At 37.9% G+C, this 18,136-nt stretch overlaps 1 protein-coding gene across 2 annotated transcripts in view; it reads right to left on the bottom strand.

Moving 5' to 3' along the window:
• Positions 1-18,136, bottom strand: part of LOC139314952 (complement factor H-related protein 1-like) — a 41,073-nt gene that overhangs the window by 10,089 nt on the left and 12,848 nt on the right. Inside the window, exons 5-8 of one of the 2 annotated variants that reach the window (XM_070940974.1) lie at positions 15,257-15,463; positions 12,621-12,800; positions 8,831-9,007; positions 2,777-2,959 (exon numbers count right to left, since the gene is read on the bottom strand). In XM_070940974.1, the coding sequence (XP_070797075.1) occupies positions 2,777-2,959; positions 8,831-9,007; positions 12,621-12,800; positions 15,257-15,463 (747 nt within the window). The remainder of the gene's footprint in view (positions 1-2,776; positions 2,960-8,830; positions 9,008-12,620; positions 12,801-15,256; positions 15,464-18,136) is intronic. The other variant, XM_070940975.1, reaches the window with a different exon arrangement.

The raw sequence follows: 18,136 nt of genomic DNA on the forward strand, positions 1-18,136 counted from the left end.
CGAGGAAGGAACAACAGAAAATCAAAATATTAACAAAAGTAAGAACAAAACCAAAACTTGGACAAATAGTCAGCATAAAATAAAGACAGACACATTAACAAAAAAGGAAGCCAGATATTTGCATGACAACCATAGCAAACCTGAAAGAAATATTAGAAATAATAGAAACCAAATACCAAATAAATACAAAGATTATATTATGCATATGGATGGAGAACAAATAACACCTAATACATATGAGGAAGTATTGAAACTTCCCCGTGAAGAAAGAGAAAAATGGGAACTAGCTATGGAAAAAGAAATGAAAAGTTTACAAGGATTAAATGTATTCACACCTGCGATCGCACCTAAGGATAAAACAATTATAGGTACCAGGTGGATTTATAAAATTAAGAATTTAGAAGGAGGTAATACCTTATACAAGGCCAGACTAGTTGCACAAGGTTATGCACAAAAATATCCAGAAGACTATACTGACACATATTCACCCACAGTGAGAACAGAGAGTGTCAAAACAGCTCTTGTAGTAGCATCTGCACTCAATCTAGACGTGTTTCAATATGACATACAGACTGCATACTTACATGCAAAATTAGATAAGGAAATATATGTAAGAGCACCACACAGTCAATACACTAATAAGAACGAAATTTGGTTACTAAATAAGAGTCTGTACGGATTGAAGCAATCTGGCAAAAGATGGTACGATTGTTTGGTAAAAGTACTAAAGACCATGGATTTCAACGCCACCACTGCTGATAACTGTTTCTTTGTAAAAAAGAGTAATGATCATATTGAATTTGTATTAATTTATGTGGATGATATTTTATATATTGGAAAGCATAAAGAGAGCAGGGAAATCTTTGTAAATAAGTTAAACGAACACTTCTCATTGAAATCACTAGGTAGAGTGAATAAATACCTTGGTGTACAAATTAACAAAACAAAAAGGGGATTCAAACTTACTCAAAAAGATAAAATCATTGAACTCCTAAACAAATGTAACTTAAATAATGCCAAAACATGTGACACACCTATGCAAACTGATTTTCTTAGAAACAATGATGAATCTTCCCCTGAGTTTAAAGACAACACATTTTACAGATCAGTTATAGGTTCACTCCTTTATATATCTAATTGGACTAGGCCAGATATTGCATTACCTCTCAATTTATTGTCAAGATATGTTAGCAAACCAACCTTGTATCATTGGGAAGCTGTCAAAAGAATTTTAAGATATCTGAAAAGTACATTAGATTTTTGTTTAATATTGGAACCCAATAATGACAAAGAACCAAAAATTACTTGTTATGCTGACGCAGATTGGGCTGGTGATATATCATGCAGAAAGAGTACCTCTGGTTATGTTTTTCTATTGAACGATTGTCCAGTTTACTGGTATACTGGTAAACAAGAACTGGTAGCCACCTCTACCACAGAAGCAGAATATGTTTGCTTGTCTAAAGCTGCAAATAACCTTGTATGGTTCAATGATTTGATCACAGATGTTTGGAAGAAACCTACTTTACCATTTATTATGCATGAAGATAATAAAGCGGCCATTGAAATTTCTAGATCCGATGCAATTGGACAAAGGTCCAGGCATATTGATATAAAATTTAAGCACGTGAGACAACTATCTCAAGACGGATTCATCAAAGCAATACATTGTGATACTTCTGAACAATTAGCTGACATATTAACAAAACCCTTACCTTCTAAACAACACAAATATTTAACTTCTAAATTATATGTATTATATTGTCCTGAATCTGAATGTAACTGGTGTTGTATAACGAACCGGCATTTAGAGGGGGATTTGTCAGATGTAAATGCCTTATTCTCTAATGTGTAAATAATGTATATATGGAACATCAGGGGTTAACTTATTACTTGAGCTTTAATGTATTCATATTTTACCACTCCCATTCCTGGCTCCGCCCCTTGTATATAAAAGGAGCCATCCTCCCCATTTTCCTGGCTTCTATCTTGAATATTCAGCGAATATAGAATGCCTATTATGATTAAAGAGAATTATATTTAAACCTATAACTTCTATTATCTTTATTGAGTCTGATCCTGAAAATATTGCAACAGAATATCTGGATTAGGAGAAGACCAGGTTCAGGCAACTTCTCTTACAATGTGACCGCATATCTTCTTTTTCAACATTGACTAAACAGGGTAGATTTGATTAAGTCAACAGAGTCTTCATCCATACTTAGCCTATTTAAAAAGTAATAATTTTAGTTGCCTAGAGATTCAATTTATACTATCATTCAAAAAGAGCCCTAGTGGATTGTTGGGAAACATGACTTTTTGTAATTTTTGTTCAAGGAATGATTGATTGATTGACTGACTGATGGCATGATGATGATAACGGAGGGCCCAGTGTTCTCATCTGTGAAATACTAAGAAAAATATAATCTACGAACTCAAGTAAACTAAAATCTGAATTTTATCAATCATGCCACTGACTAAAAAGATGTCTATTATATAGAATTTCACCAGGAGGGTTTCACAAAATGAGGACAACATTTCTACATGGCAAAAGATCTTGTACAATTCTCCATTATGAAGCAGTTTCTCCCTGAGAAAGTTACTTTATCTTGGTTCATAATACTACTACTTTTATTCAATTATAAGGAAGTAAAATATTTTCTGGCACTAACATACTGACATAACATCTCTGATATGTGAAATTTATTCCATTCCCAAAATAAAATATTTCTCTATAAAGATTAAATCTATAAAGAATTATAGATATTACTTATACCTCTACATGTTGGTGTTTGTGACCAACGACCATTTTGACAAGTCACTCTTGGAGAACCTTGCATTGTATAGAAATTTTGGCACCGATAAATTACACTTTCAGAATGTAAATAGATTGCCTTCGGTAAGTTCACAAAGCCTCCATTCTCCACGTAAGGTGGGCGTCCACATTTTCCCCAAATATCTATAACAGATACAGAATCTATTGAGCAACAGTCCTCATGATTACAAATATTATGGTGTATTCACACACAGAGACACATTTTAAACATATTCATAAGAAACATATTCATTTCAAAATTATACTAATTCTTATTTTTAAAAAGTAACAATATCATACAGCTTGATCAATTGATAGGCAGAAAATGATTACTACTGCTGTCCTTAGTGTTGTTTTTCGACTTCAGAAAATATAGTGTCATTACTTTCTTAATACCTAAAGTCAGATCTGTATTTAAACGAATAGCAATTGCTTTGGGATAAACAGCATCTCCCCACAAGGTGTTCTTATTTTTATTACCCATTTTCCATTAATAACTGTTCAAACTCTGCACAAATCAATTGTGTAGTTGTACTGGATGTTGTGCTATCCATGTCAGTATTGAAGTGATGGGAGGCTTGCAAAACAATAAAAGCAAGAATAGAAAAAACATTAAAAAATTATAAACATTAAAATTAATAGAGATTGATTAAAACTAGGAACTAGTACATAAACAACACAGTGGTAGAACCTTCTTTCTTAGTTCACCAGTCACTTCCAGTATAAAGAGCTCCATCATGGCCCCAAGTCAATTGGCTGACCCAGGTTTTAAGTCAAATCCAGAAGGCCTAGAGGGTGAGGGCATATCTCACATCCAACAGCAAGATTTTCCAGATTGTGGAGGCATGGCAGAGAAAGACCATTTACCAGATCCTGCTAGCAAAGTTCCTTGACTGAAGAGGTTTGCAGCATGTTCCTTTTGCCAGAGTGAGTGGGGTGGGTCAATCCCATTGGGGTGAAATAGTCCCCTGGGCCATGAAGGCCTTTAAAGATGATAACTAACATATTAAATTGGACCTGGAAGCAAACCAGCAACTAGTGCAACTCATGTAGCAGAAATGTTACATGTGCCGTTGAGCAGGCATTGTGAGTCTACAAGAACCCACAGGTTGCAACCCCCAACCTCATCCAGAACTGAAGATTTTAAATTCCCAGATCCCAAGCTCCAAGCAGCCATAGCAACATAGTCTTACCAGGGTTCAAGCCTATTGTCCCCCATCCAGTCACCCACAGCATCTAAGGAGGGAACAGACTAATGTCTCCTTAAAAGATCCCAGGGATGCCCCCTTCTGCAGTGATGCATTGATCACCACTGGAGGTTTTCACCAGTTAGGAGGGATATGAATTTAATAGGCAGGCACTTGCACTGACAGCCCTGAGGACCCTGCCCACTTCTTCAGATCTAACAGAATCAACCTGTTCCCAGATACCTGGGTAAGCCCATTCCCTGGGAATCTCTAATGGACCTGCTCTATGTTTGGTCTCCTACTGAGAATAGATACAAGCAACTTTTCCGACAGGTAGGGCTAGCTTCATAATTGAGTTTTAAATTCAGAGTTCTTAAATTTTTGGGTTTTTTAGTTAATTTTGGCCTTAAATGTAATACTTTTAATAATTTTTTAAATTTTAATTGTGATATTTGTATTGTGTTTTTACCTGGCTGTACACTGCCCCGAGTCCTTTGGGAGAGGGGGCAGTATAAAAATTTAAAAACTAAAATAAATAAAATAAAATAAATAAATAAATAAATAAATATTTCACAAATTCCTCCACATGGCCCTGAAAATGATCGCCCAAGTCCTCCTTCCCATTATATAAGTTATAATGCAAATAATAGGGATAAGTTGAAGGATGGAATTGAAAGGTATGGAACTGAATGCTACTGATATTAGCATCAAAGGAAAAGTCAGAAAAAGGCAGTAAATGATGAAAAATGGTAGGGATGGGCAAATTTGATGGTACATCAGGAGAAATTTTAAAATGTGCTTTCAATGATAAGTGGTTACAGTATTTGACTAGGCCTTGGTACCCTGGAGGAAAATAAGTGAATTATGAAATAATGGAAAATTGGCTTGAAATTTTGGAAGATTTTGTGTAGAGTTGAAAGTTGGTTGCTGAATATGATAATAGAGGTATTAGAGAGAAAGCAAGCATGACAATCAAGGGAGCACTTAACTAAGCAGGACGTTAGACATGGATATGTGAGACACACACATGGTGTTGCGTAATTATTATATATTCTTTTATAAAAGTATAATAAGCGCTTATAAGGAGGCCTGCATTGGTTGGGGACATGAATGTGAACATAATTTCATTTATGGGTGAAGTCACTATGTTGGCTGAGAATGTAAATGATTTGAGTGAATGTTAGTCATGTGAATGGTGTAATGAGGAGCAATGTAGGAAACCCTCAAATGATTAAATTTGAAAGGGAAAGGAGAATACAAAATTTTTAATAAATGGAGAAATTAAGCAAATGGGTCAATCTACATATCTTGGTAGAATGATGACTATAGGTGTGAAAACAGATGGAGAAGTTAACATAAGCAATATATGTAATATATATGAGATTTTTTAAATAACAACCAGTTTTATGTTCTATGACATCATAGGACTGCGAAGGAGAGGCTAATTTTGAAATAGAAATCCATGTTTGTGCTCCAAAAGTCACATACTCTTTCAAATGAGAAAAGACTTCTAGCTATGAAATGAACTGAATAGATTTATATAAGTAGAAATTCAAATTTTTGTAGAAGGACAATGTTAATGAAAATATATTGTACTTTCACAGTTCAACAGGGACATTAAATTTTACAATTCTAGCAATAAAATATTGAAAAAGCCTGATAGAACCTTTTCAAAATAACATGAAAGAGACAGTGAAGTAAAAGCAAATTCATTTCCAATTCTGTCTTCATTTCTACATAGTGAAGATCTGCATATAAATATCTGTACAACGTGGTGTTTCTGTCCAACCATTCTTCGAACATGTAATGAAAGGAGATCCAAGAAGAGCATAACCTGTGTAGCATCGATACTGCACCTTCTCCCGGGGCAAATACTTTGCCTTTATTTCACCAATAATCTGACCATTTTGAATTCGATGGGGAGAAGAACATCTTACATCTAAAATTTAAATAAAAAATTGTCCCATTCAAATAAAATGCACTTGGTTTTCCCAAAGCAAATGTCTGAAAACATGCTCCTGCTCCTGCTTCTAAGTCTATTGTTGTCCATACTGTACTGAATCATTTGGAACAACAGGGGACATATGCGAGGCTGTTATTTGTGGATTATAGCTCTGCCTTTAACACCATTTTACCCAACAGGTTGTTTCTTAAAATGTCCAATTTGGGTATAAATCAGAGGATTTGTTTGTGGATAAAGGATTTTCTGACAGGTAGGCCACAGTCAGTAAGGATGAGATCTCACCATTCCTCTACTCTGATACTAAGCACAGGAGCCCCCCAGGATTGTGTGCTAAGCCCTTTCCTTTATTCCTTGTACACACATGACTGCACCCTATTGTATAACATCAGTGCAATTATTAAATTTGCGGATGACACAATAGTGGTGGGGCTCATTAATAAGAACAATGAGTCTTTTTATAGAATTGAAATACAAGGGCTGACATTGTGGTGTAAAGAAAATAATCTTACACTTAACACCAAAAAAACTAAAGAACTTATAATTGACTTCAGGAGGAAGAGAGATGTACATTTACCATTGTACATAAATGGTGAGGAGGTAGAGAGGGATGGTAATTTTAAATTTCTGGGCACTTATATCTCGAAGGACCTCTCATGGACTATGAATGTTAACAAGCTTGTGAAGAAGGCACCGAAGAGGCTGTACTTCCTGAAAATACTCAGGAAGATAAATCTATCTCAGCATCTACTTCTGTCCTACTATCGCAGCACCATTGAGAGTGTCCTGACATACGATATTCTTGCATGGTATGGGAGCAGCTCTGTAGTGGACAAAAAAGTCCTACAGAGAATCATTAAAATTTCCCAGAATATCATCGGGCTGCAGCTACCAGCCCTGGATGACATCTTCGAATCTTGCTGTTTGAGGAAGTTGCATAACATTCTCAGAGACTCTTCCCATCCTGCTTATAATCTTTTTGGACTGTTGCCTTCTGACAGAAGATACAGAACAATTAAAACTCAGACCACATGTCTTCTGAATAGTTTTTAATCCCAGAGCTATAATTGCACTCAACAATGAACTAAAGGGCCACCATCAGTGAGCTGTTGGACAACATTACTTGGTCTATTGTGTGGATGTTTGGGTGGTTTAGGGGTGGGGAATTGTGGTGGGTGGGAGTGTGTTTGGAGATTATTATGTGTGTTGCACATGGTCTTTGGGTGTTAAGTGAATTTCGTTCACTTACAATGACAATAAAGTTGTTGTTGTTGTGATGATGATGATGATGATGATGATGATGATGATGATGATGATGAAACCAAAACTGTCAATTCACATCCTATAGCACAGAAAATACAAGGGTGATGCTACAGGCTTGAGGGTGTTTCCCTTTGAGGTGAGGAGAGTGTGAGGCTACAGACAGAGGAAACTCCTCTTCCTCCTACAGCACCTGTTTCTACTGCTCTTGAAGAAATGAAACCGGGTGCTTTCAATCAATACTGTCATGATATCTGATCAGCAACAGATTAATGGCAGTGTTGTGTTTGTGTAAATAAATAAATAACTAGATTATCCTGCAAGAAATTTAAATCCTTCTATGAACTACATGCAGAAAAGAAGCTATCTAGTGAACTCCTGCATGATGAACTATTCTGGCCTTTTCCCCTCCAATCAGTCTGTCATGAAGCTGGATATCAAAGCAATTGATATCAAAGCAATGGATGCAAGTAGACTGTCTACTGTTGACCTCACCCCATTCCTAAGAGATCTGTAAGGGGCGTGCATAAGCGCACCAATGTGCCTACCATCCCTGTCCTAATGTCCCCATTTATTCTTATCCATTTCATGTATTCATAATCATGTTTATACTTGTATCTGTTATTTTATACATGCTTTACAAAATAAATAAATACATAAAATAAATAAATAAATAAAAAATGTGATCCTCTACTCTAGGCAGTGAGGAAGATAGTCTCAATATCCTTTGCTGATGTTTGGAAACCATCAGATCTGGATGAGAGAGAACAGATTAATATAAAGGTTGCTTAGTCCATTCTGTTGCTTTACTATTTTTACAGTTGATTATACTGAGGATGTTATATTTGGTTTTTATACTCTATATAAGCAGCTAACAGTCTCTAGATTGTGATGGGGTAGAAGCAGAGGAAAAATAAATATGCAATCAAACTTGATCATTCAAGGTAGGCAAGTCAACCACAGGTGATATTTCCAGACACAAATATTGTACTAATCTAAAATCTGTCCCTCATGCTGGGTTTCCATGACCTCACATAGACTGGATATCTAGGCTGACCCTCCCACCCTCTGATTAGGAAATGCTGAAGCAGATGAAATATTACCAAGGGTATTGAGCTGCATTTATTCTTGAACAGAAAAGAAAACATTTCAAATTGGAGGAAGTTCAGCTTTATCCTGTCTCCCAGCTCTCAGTGTCTCTACCCTCTAGAGCTCAAGATACCAGTTACCATTGGCAAGTGTCTCCCCATCCTTTCTAATTATTCTGAAGAATAGTCCTGCAATTAAGTTGTAACTTATTTTTTTTTCCTGACTAGTTAAAGGCTATATTTTGCTCCTTATTGCAGGCCACCTGAGGGGGAATGCTGGACTGTGGGTTGGAAGTTGGGCAATTGGGGATGGGTGGAAAAATGATGAGTGTATCAAAATGTCCACAGGCTTATCTATTTGTCAAACAGGAAAATTAAGAGCAACAACACAGGTTCAGCTCATCTTGGATGAATGGTTCAAATTAATAATATTTAATTTCTGATTTTTTTAAAAAAAATGTACTCTCCATGTGAATTTTGTGAATCTCAGCAAAAATATATATAGACCATACATTCCTACCTACACATCTTGGCAAGTGTGACCAGTTATTTTGTCTACATGTTACAGCAGCTGATCCATGTATATCAAAACCATCATTACACTGATAATTTATTTTCTCGCCATTCAGGTACTTTTTCATTGTATCTTCAATAATTTCAGCATTTTCAACTATAGGGGGTGTGGGACACATTTCATCTAAATGGATAGAGGATACAAGACTTCAATTTTCTGAAGTGATTCAAGAGAGATAGAATATAGGCCAAAAATAAATTATGACAAAATATATCATCAACATTAGGCCAGCTAAAGTCACAACATTGTTCACATGTTGATCAGTTCAAATAATGCTTCCATTGGTTATTTTAGTCTAGCCTTCTTTGCCCACACAATGTAAAAAGTCATTTGATCTCCAAGGGGGTGGAGAAGGCTGTTTTCGCCCTCCCCAGATGCATAGAGAGGATCTGGAGCCAGGTGAGAAAGAAAAACGGGCCTACCGGGCCATCACGTGCCAGAAGCGGGGGTGGAAGAGGGGATTGCGTGAGCTGCAGGGCGGGGCGCATAGAATTACAGGTGAGGACATGTGCGAGAGTGAACCTCCCCCCCCGCCCCCCCCGGCATGCGATGGCAAAATGGTTAGCCATTACTGGCCTATATCAATAAAGATCCAGTCAAATTGGTGGAGTTACTTTCCTGACATGGACTACCTCAAAGGCAATCAAAGAATACCAAGATAGATGAGAATGGGCATCCAGAAATGCAGCCATTTCTCAATCAGATTCTATACTGCAAAAGGCAATTGATTGATTTGAAAAAGATCAAATGGCTCCCATCCAGGAGAAACTCTAAACGCATCCCTCTTTTCTTTTCTTTTCTTTTCTTTTTTTCAAATATCCTACTGTTGCCAACATGCTTTTCAAAATGAAGCCTTTTTTTAAACACATTTGAGAACTTCCCATTACACACAGAGGGAATCTATTTTATCCTGGAACCAGATTATAAATTTTATTTTTCTTTTATCTTATTGATAAGGTCACAAGACTAATCAATTGATGTTCTGTTCTGTTCTGTTCATAATCATAACATTCTTTATTTTCTTGTTCTACTGAGTTCCAATGAACCCTAATATAAAGCTCCCAATTCTTCTGCCAAACCTACTAGTCACACAAGACTGTGAAAGCTTAGAGAGGTAACAAGAGAGGAATATGTGAGGAAGGAAATGACTTTATCCAGCACTTTTATTATTCTGTGAGATTGGGAAGCTGTTGGAGGAAAAGCAGTAGCTCTTTATCTACAGAACGGGACAACAAAAGGGGCCTGCATAAGCGCACCAATGTGCCTACCGTCCCTGTCCTAATGTCCCCCTTTTATTTGTAACCATTTCATGTATTAGTAACCATGTTTATATCTATATCTGTTATCTAATATGTGCTTGACAAAATAAATAAAATAAAAATAAAAAATAAAAAGATGCAGCAAACTCACCATGGCCAACTTGCTGCAGGATAATTCAACAATTCAATTTAATTATTTAAAATAATTTTAAAAATAATTTTAATTTTTGTCATTCACATTTCATTTTGTCTCTCCGTTTGCATCCTTTCTTTAATTATTCTATTCCACCATTTGTTTGATATTAGTGTGATTCTTGTCCTGCAGAGATTTGCCCCATGGTGAGTTGGTCAGGTGTGATTTGTCCCAGGTGTGTGGTCAGCCCCCAGGTGGTGTAGAGACTTGGACTGAGACTGAGGGAGCTGAAGTGACCCATAATATTTTCCCAATTGGAGAAATCTATAAGAGGTGGTATGCCAGCTACCTGCCTAACTGAGCCAGTGAAGTTCAAGGCAGGGAACTACGTGGAGACTATTTAATTTATTTTAATCCCTGGCTATGACTGAGGCCATGGTCCTAGGCCTGGCATGGTGGCAAAAGTGGAACCCTTCTGTGGATTGGGACAAAGATAGGCGGGGGATGCAGAAAAAAGCTTCTAATTGGCAAGGGCCATGGAAAGTGCAGAGGACCAGCCCTGCACCTGAAGTTAGGAAAGTAAAAGCAGAACCTGCGAATACACTAAGAAGAGGAGATGGGTAAGAACTGCTAATTATGGCAGAATATTGTGACTTGGCTGAGGTTTTTAGTGAGATAGAGTCAGATGTGCTCCCACCTCATCAACCCACTAACTATGCATAGAGGTCATACCGGGAGCTAAACTGCCCAAGCCAAAGATGTACTTGATGACCCCCAAAGAGATAGATGCATTTCAAGCATTTATAGATAAGAAGCTGGAATGGGGGTTCATTCAGCCAGTGAAATCAAGAATGGCTGCCCCGCTACTCTTCAAGGAAGAGAAAGAAGGGTCCCTTAGGTTTCACGTAGATTACAAGGGGCTGAACTGCTTATGTGTCTCCCCCTAATTTTCAGAGACATGTGTCCCTGAAAATACAACCTTCCCTGAAAACAAGCCCCAGCCCGATTTTCACATCTATGCCTAATATAAGTCAAATCCCAAAAATAAACCCTAGTTAAGCAACACCTACTATCTGGTTGTACGAGGTAGAGCAAGGCGTAGGAGTAAAAATCAAGCTACGGCAGGGGTGGGGGGTGGAGCTTCTCCATGCACTCCATAACCACTTACTTTAGTACCATTGCAACCAGGTTTCCCATGCCCTGACACCTGTCATGCCACTGTCCAACTTCTTCTGCAGCTGCTCACTGGTCGTCCTGCTGGTGCTGCTGCTCATGGCAGAATTCCGCGAGTCTCATTATGGTCATGCACACAACAACACAACACACCACGCAGCCTTCTGCCGTGAGCGGCAGAACCAGCGTGATGAGCCATGTGACATCCTGCCATAAGCGGCATTATGAGCCTTGTGGCATCTTACAGTGGTGTGACAGGTGTCAGGGTGTGGGAAGCGTGACTGCAATGGTCCTAAGGAAAGGGGGTGAAACATCTCCTGAAAATAAAACCTGGTGGTTATTTTGGGACCGAAAAGAAAATAAGACAGAGTCTTATTTTTGGGAAAACATGGTAGGTTATTTAGCAAGGGGGAAAATCTTCACTAAACTGGACTTGAGGGAGGCATACTACCAAGTGAGGATTAAGAGGGAGACAAATGACAGTGTTCAATTGTCCCCTAGGATGCTACCAATTCTGGGTGATGCCAAGGGACTCCCACCATTTTCATGCAGTTAATAAACACTGATCCACATTTTGTTGAAACACGTTTCTTGCATACATCCCACATGTATTTCAAAATAAAGAATCTTTTTAAGGTGAATGAAATGATATTGTTTCAATGACTACTTCAGCTTCAACCACAATACATGAGCACACAACAGATACAAACTTAAAGTAAATCCCTCCAAACTCAATTGCAGAAAATACGACTTCAGCAACAGAGTGGTCAATTCCTGGAATGCACTACCTGACTCTGTGGTTTCATCCCCACACCCCCAAAACTTTAACCTTAGACTGTCTACTGTTGACCTCACCCCATTCCTAAGAGGTTTGTAAGGGGCATGCATAAGCGCACCAACGTGCCTACCCACCCTGTCCTAATGCTCACTTTTATTTATATCCATTTCATGTATTCATAATCAGGTTTATACTTATATATGCTATCTAATATGTGCTTGACAAATAAATAAATAAAAGTGTAAAATCTACCAAAATGTTCTGGGTGAGATAAATCCCTTGGGCAAAAATAATTGGAAAATTATATGAAATAATGTTAAAAAGTACACTTCCACAGAGTTAAATATCTTAGCCCTTCTATAAGTCTTAGCAATACATGGAAGTTCTACTTACTGACACATTTTGGTGAAGGTGACCATCCATTTCTCGTGCACTCAACTACCTTTTCTCCATTATCAGGTTCAAAAGTAAATCCACTGTCACACAGAATTCGAATTAGATCCCCATCATGGTATAAAGTTCTTTGAGGTCGGAAAGAACCATTTGATATTCTTGGAGAATTGCATGTAATTTCTAAAGAAATAAATCATATCTTATATTGAAAAAAGAAATATGTACTCATATCAGATTATGGGCATTGCTTTCTATTATCAAAAAAAACAACCCAATATCATTATTATTTTAAAAATATCCAATGAGACCATTTTCATTAGCAGTCATGCATACTGATGGGCATTAACTAATTTAAAACTGCAAATTAGTATCTAAAATGTAGTGTGAAATCAACCAACTTGATTTAAAATACTTTTAGTGGCCCTTGGCTACTATTTATTTGGAAGATTGTAAATAAATTTAGCAAGTTGCTATAATTATTCTTCCCCTTCACTTTGGCTTTGAATTGAAATATAAAGCTACAATTTAATATCTCTCTTCTTCTTTTTTTTTTTTTTTAATTTGATTTATATGTCGCCCTTCTCCGGAGACTCAGGGCGGCTTACAGTGCGTTAAGCAATAGCCTTCATACTTTTGTATATTTATACAAAGTCAGCTTATTGCCCCCACAAACTGGGTCCTCATTTAACCTACCTTAGAAAGGATGGAAGGCTGAGTCAACCTTGAGCCTTGGAGAGATTCGAACCAGCAGTAAATTGCAGGCAGCTGATGTTAATAACAGGGTGCTTTAAACCACTGTAGTACCAAGGCTCTTCTTGCTATTCAGTCCCATGGTCAATCCCAGTAGTGTTTTCAACCACCTGCAAAGATTGCAAATTAGGGGTTCCACATTGTAGTGGTTCTACTCCTGCCTGAAGCTACAGTTTCAGTTAACAATAACAGGGGAAAGAAATCAGGCCTTCAAATGCTTTGCGATGGAGCTTGCAGGGCTTGTTCCTTTTCCCATTCTGTTCAAATTCTGCTCAGAATTAGGAGCAGTCATCTATCCATGATGATAACTCTCAGGTAGTGGATCACCAACAACAATAAAGATGGACAATTAGGGTGATGATGGATGCATTGCTGGAAGACCTGAAGGATAGAGTGGGACAAATTCCCTGGAGACTATCAATCTATGTGATTTCTGAGAGTGGATACCACCTTCTTGGCATGTAATTAAACAATTAATTATCTCCTCCTGGCATTGCCCCAGGGATACCATCAAAACATCAACTGGTCTAGAATTCAATACCTGTACGATCAATATATACTCTTAGATCTGCTACATTACATCATTGCTACAAAAGTTGCAGTGGCTACCAATGTGCCTCTGAGTACAATCAAGGGGCTGGTCATGATTAGTTGCTTATAGCTTGAGTTTGGGCATCTATGACATTGAGTTTTCCAGATAACCAGGGTTTGTTTAACCTGGATGGCAAGAGTTCCCAGCTTTCAGGTTAGTCAGGGAGTGATATCACATCTTCTCCTTGCAGCTCCCCTCCTTAGGAACAGCTGCCCTAAATAGAGAACGGCAGTCACTCTCCTGGTTTTCTTGAAGCTAGTAGTGAGTGTAGGACCACATAGATTTATGTCTACGTGTATGCATTTTTCTTATGATTTATTCTTAATCATTATGTTATTGGATTTAAAATTTTTGATTATTTTATTGTTATTTTAATATCTGTAAACTGCCTAGAATCCATAAGAATCAACATGGTACAGAAATAGCATGCATGAATAAACAAAGAAACTTCTCCATGAAGTTCTTCTAATGCCTGTGGTGGAACAACTGGTTCTGGGAGAGGTTGGGCCACTAAAATTGTGAGCTGTCTTTCACTAGACATCCCCTAATCTGCTAGTGCTAAAATTAAAAGCACAGCAATATTCTTCCCCACTAATTAAAGAATTCCCTATAGTCTTGTTAGAAATGGAGTTTGAATTTCTATTGGTATTGATATTTAGATTTTGGTATGGTAATAGTTTATATTTTTATTCTTTAAAAATGGAAACAATAGCTCAGCTATGGAGTCTATTATCAGCAAAAGCAATTACTGTATCTTTTAATGATATAAAAATATTGCCATGCAGCTCAGTAGTGGTTTTCACTTACCTTCACTACTGGTTCGGAACTGTGAACTTGTTTCGTTCACGCACGGCACTTCTGCGCATGCACAGATCATCCGTGATGACGTCCGGGTAGGTGGGTGGAACCGGGGTGAACCAGTAGAAACCCACCACTGATTCAGATTACCCCTACATTGATGATACAGCAGACTTTTGGGGGAGCATCTGAAGAGTGCAGTTTTTGCACTAACTTAGCCATTAAACCACCAATGGATGTGTCTTTCATTGCACCACTCCTCTTCAGCAATCTGAAACTTTTCAGATTGTCCTATTTCAATTACATCCCCAGAATTTCCAATGAGCCTTTTCAGAATAGAAAAGTGCAGCCCAGCTGGGAATGCTTCAAGTTGGGATTAGAATTACCAGTAAAACACATAAATAATTGCATCTTATTTTAGCTCTAATCATAAATAGACTCAAACTGGCCCTGGATTGGTGATAGCAAAATTGTAAAATTAAACTTTTTGAGTCACCTTTGCATTTAGGAATCACGGGTGGTGTCCCATCACACTGGATTACAAAAGTTGATTGGGAAGAATTTGCTTCCAGGACATATCCTGTTCTACAGGTCAGCTCAATGGAAAGACCACGTTGAACAAATATATTGTCAGGCACCTCTATTCCATCTTTAACGTCTATCTTCTGGCTTTCCAATTCAGTCCTGGAGATCACACAGGGATCTGAGGTGAAAAAGAAAGCAAATCCTATTTGAGAAGGCTGTCGGGATCGAAATGCACCATATTATCTTATTGCAAGATTTACCTAGATTTAGCTTTCATCTAGTGCAGTGGTTCTCAACCTTCCTAATGCCGCGACCCTTTAATACAGTTCCTCATGTTGTGCTGACCCCCAACCAGGGGTGAGTTCTAAACATTTTTACTAACGGTTCTGTGGGTGTGGCTTATTTTGTGGGCGTGGCTTGGAGGTCATGTGACTGGGTGGGCGTGGCTAGCTGGTCATGTGACCGGGTGACCATGGCTATGTGTATAGGGACTACTCAGAGGGCTGAAAAAAGTCATTTCTGACAGGTCCTCGCACTTTTGACTGGTCCTCACACTTATGACCATCCTCACATTTATGCCCGTGCAGCATTCTTAACAACCATATCACTCATTTCACAACTGCTTCTCTTCAACATGGTATAAGATATGGCAAAAAAACGTAAAATGTGAGGACAGTCGTAAATTCAAGGACTGGTCAAAAGTGCGAGGACCAGTCAAAAATAACTTTTTCAGCCCTCTGAGTAGTCCCTGTGCACAAAAGGACTACCCAGAGGGCTGAAAAATGTGATTTCTGACAGGTCCTCGCACTTTTGACCGGTCTTCGCACTTATGACTGGTCATCATTTATGCCCATGGTACCATTCTTAACAACCGTGTCACTCATTTCACAACTGCTTCTCTTCACCATGGTGACAAGATAGGGCAAAAACGTAAATTGTGAGGACAGTCATAAGTTCAAGGACTGGTCAAAAGTGCGAGGACCAGTCAAAAATAACTTTTTCAGCCCTCTGAATAGTCCATATGCATAAAAGGATACAGCAATAGAGAGGGATGAAGGAAGGGAAGGGAAATTAGAGTAGGAGTGAGGGTAAGAGAGGGAGGAAGAAAGGAGGAGAAGGAGAAAGAAAGACGAAGTAGGGAGAAGAAGAAAAGGGGGGAAGAGAAAGTAAGAGGGAAAGAAAAGACAGAGATGGTAGGTTTGAGGAGAAAGATTGCTGAACAATAAAAAAGATGAAAGGGAAGAAAGCCAACCCCAAACAAATATAAAGATATTAAGATAAAGAATGAATTGTTAAACTTTAAAGAATAAAAGAGAATAGGAATAAATAGCAATAATTAGAAACACACATACAAACATACAACGTATTTTCTTTGAACAGAGTATTTGTCCGGTTCACAAATTTAAACAGTTGTAGAAGGTTAGCACCCACCCCTTTCCTAGAAGAATGAAATATTTTGGGAAATATTAAAAAGGCAGAATATTATATTTCCCTGGATGAGAAATGGAGAAGCATATTTTACAGACAAAGCAGCTCCCACCTTCCTGCCCCCCACCCTTTGTTAATGGGCCAGAGGCAGAAAGTCAATCCTTTGTCAAAGGACATTTGCAACACAATAGCAACAGAAACTAACACAATGGACCCCATCTAGCAACCGAAACTCATCACACATGACCTTGGAAGCATGTGACCTGGGAAGCACATGTGACCATCAGCCAGCAAGGCTAGCTAAGACCCCCACCCCCTAGGAGTCTGACAACCAATCAGGATACTCTTTCGGGGCCCCAAGAAATGCAAAGCCAGAGAGAGCATAAAAACCCAAGGATTTACTGTATCTGCCCCTTTTCTGTTCAGGAACTCAAGCCATGTGATCCATTAAACCATCTTTCCAAGCAGTCTCCATGTTTCCAGTGTCTTTTTCCCCACTTGGAGCAGAACCCAGAAGGATATTTCTTCCAACACAGTGTTTAGTCATTTCAATTAAATTTACAATTTCTATATTTGCTTTTTACCATATTTATTCCTCATCTATTTTTTTTAAAAAAACCAATATTACCCTTCATCCTCATCTCCAATCTTAATCAAATTCAATTTTTCCCTTCTATTCTACATTATATCCCTTCGCATTGTCATCTATTTTTATATCCATCCTCACATTGGTTAATTATGTAATTATGTAATACAGTTGTTTAATACAAATTCAACATTTTAATATAAATCAATTAGTTATATAACTATCTTTTTTGTATATTAATCAATATGAACATGAATATTCCAATTATTTCCATGCAATCCAATTTCTTACAAATCAATTAATTATATTTACCAATAATAATAAACCAAATAATTTCCCCCATATATTCCTCCAAACCACAACTTAACCATTTCTGCTTTCAACACAATATACAATTAATAGTATCTCAATTATTACAATTCCCTAGTTAAATAGAGCTTTTTTTCTTTTGTGTTTTAAAATCTTGAACTCTCCTCTTTTGCCCTAAATTTCCCATTGTTTGCAATTTTGCACCTACCTTTTTTGGTGAGGAAAAAGAAAAAGAAATATCTCTCTGCCTCATTTTGTCACGTTGCAGCAAAGACCCTGCTTCCTTACTTTCAATTTCGCTTTTTCAGCATAACTAGGGGGAAAAAAATTTGCTCCAGGAATTTACCTTTTTGCAGCTAGCTCTTTGAAGCCCTGCGGCAAGAATTTAAAGTTTTTTTCCCTCTAGCCATCAGCTGGGACTCCGGAGGCAGCAATAGATTGGGAGTGGGCAGGGTAAACGAATGGCGACCGGGCGATCCAACAGAGGCAGAGGGTGAGGGTGAGTGAAGGCGTGGGGGGGGTGAGAGA

Source organism: Pituophis catenifer, unplaced genomic scaffold (genome assembly GCF_029215685.1).
Source record: "Pituophis catenifer annectens isolate HBS135680 unplaced genomic scaffold, rPitCat1.0.hap2 SCAF_3, whole genome shotgun sequence".
NCBI classification, from domain to species: Eukaryota; Metazoa; Chordata; class Lepidosauria; order Squamata; family Colubridae; genus Pituophis; species Pituophis catenifer.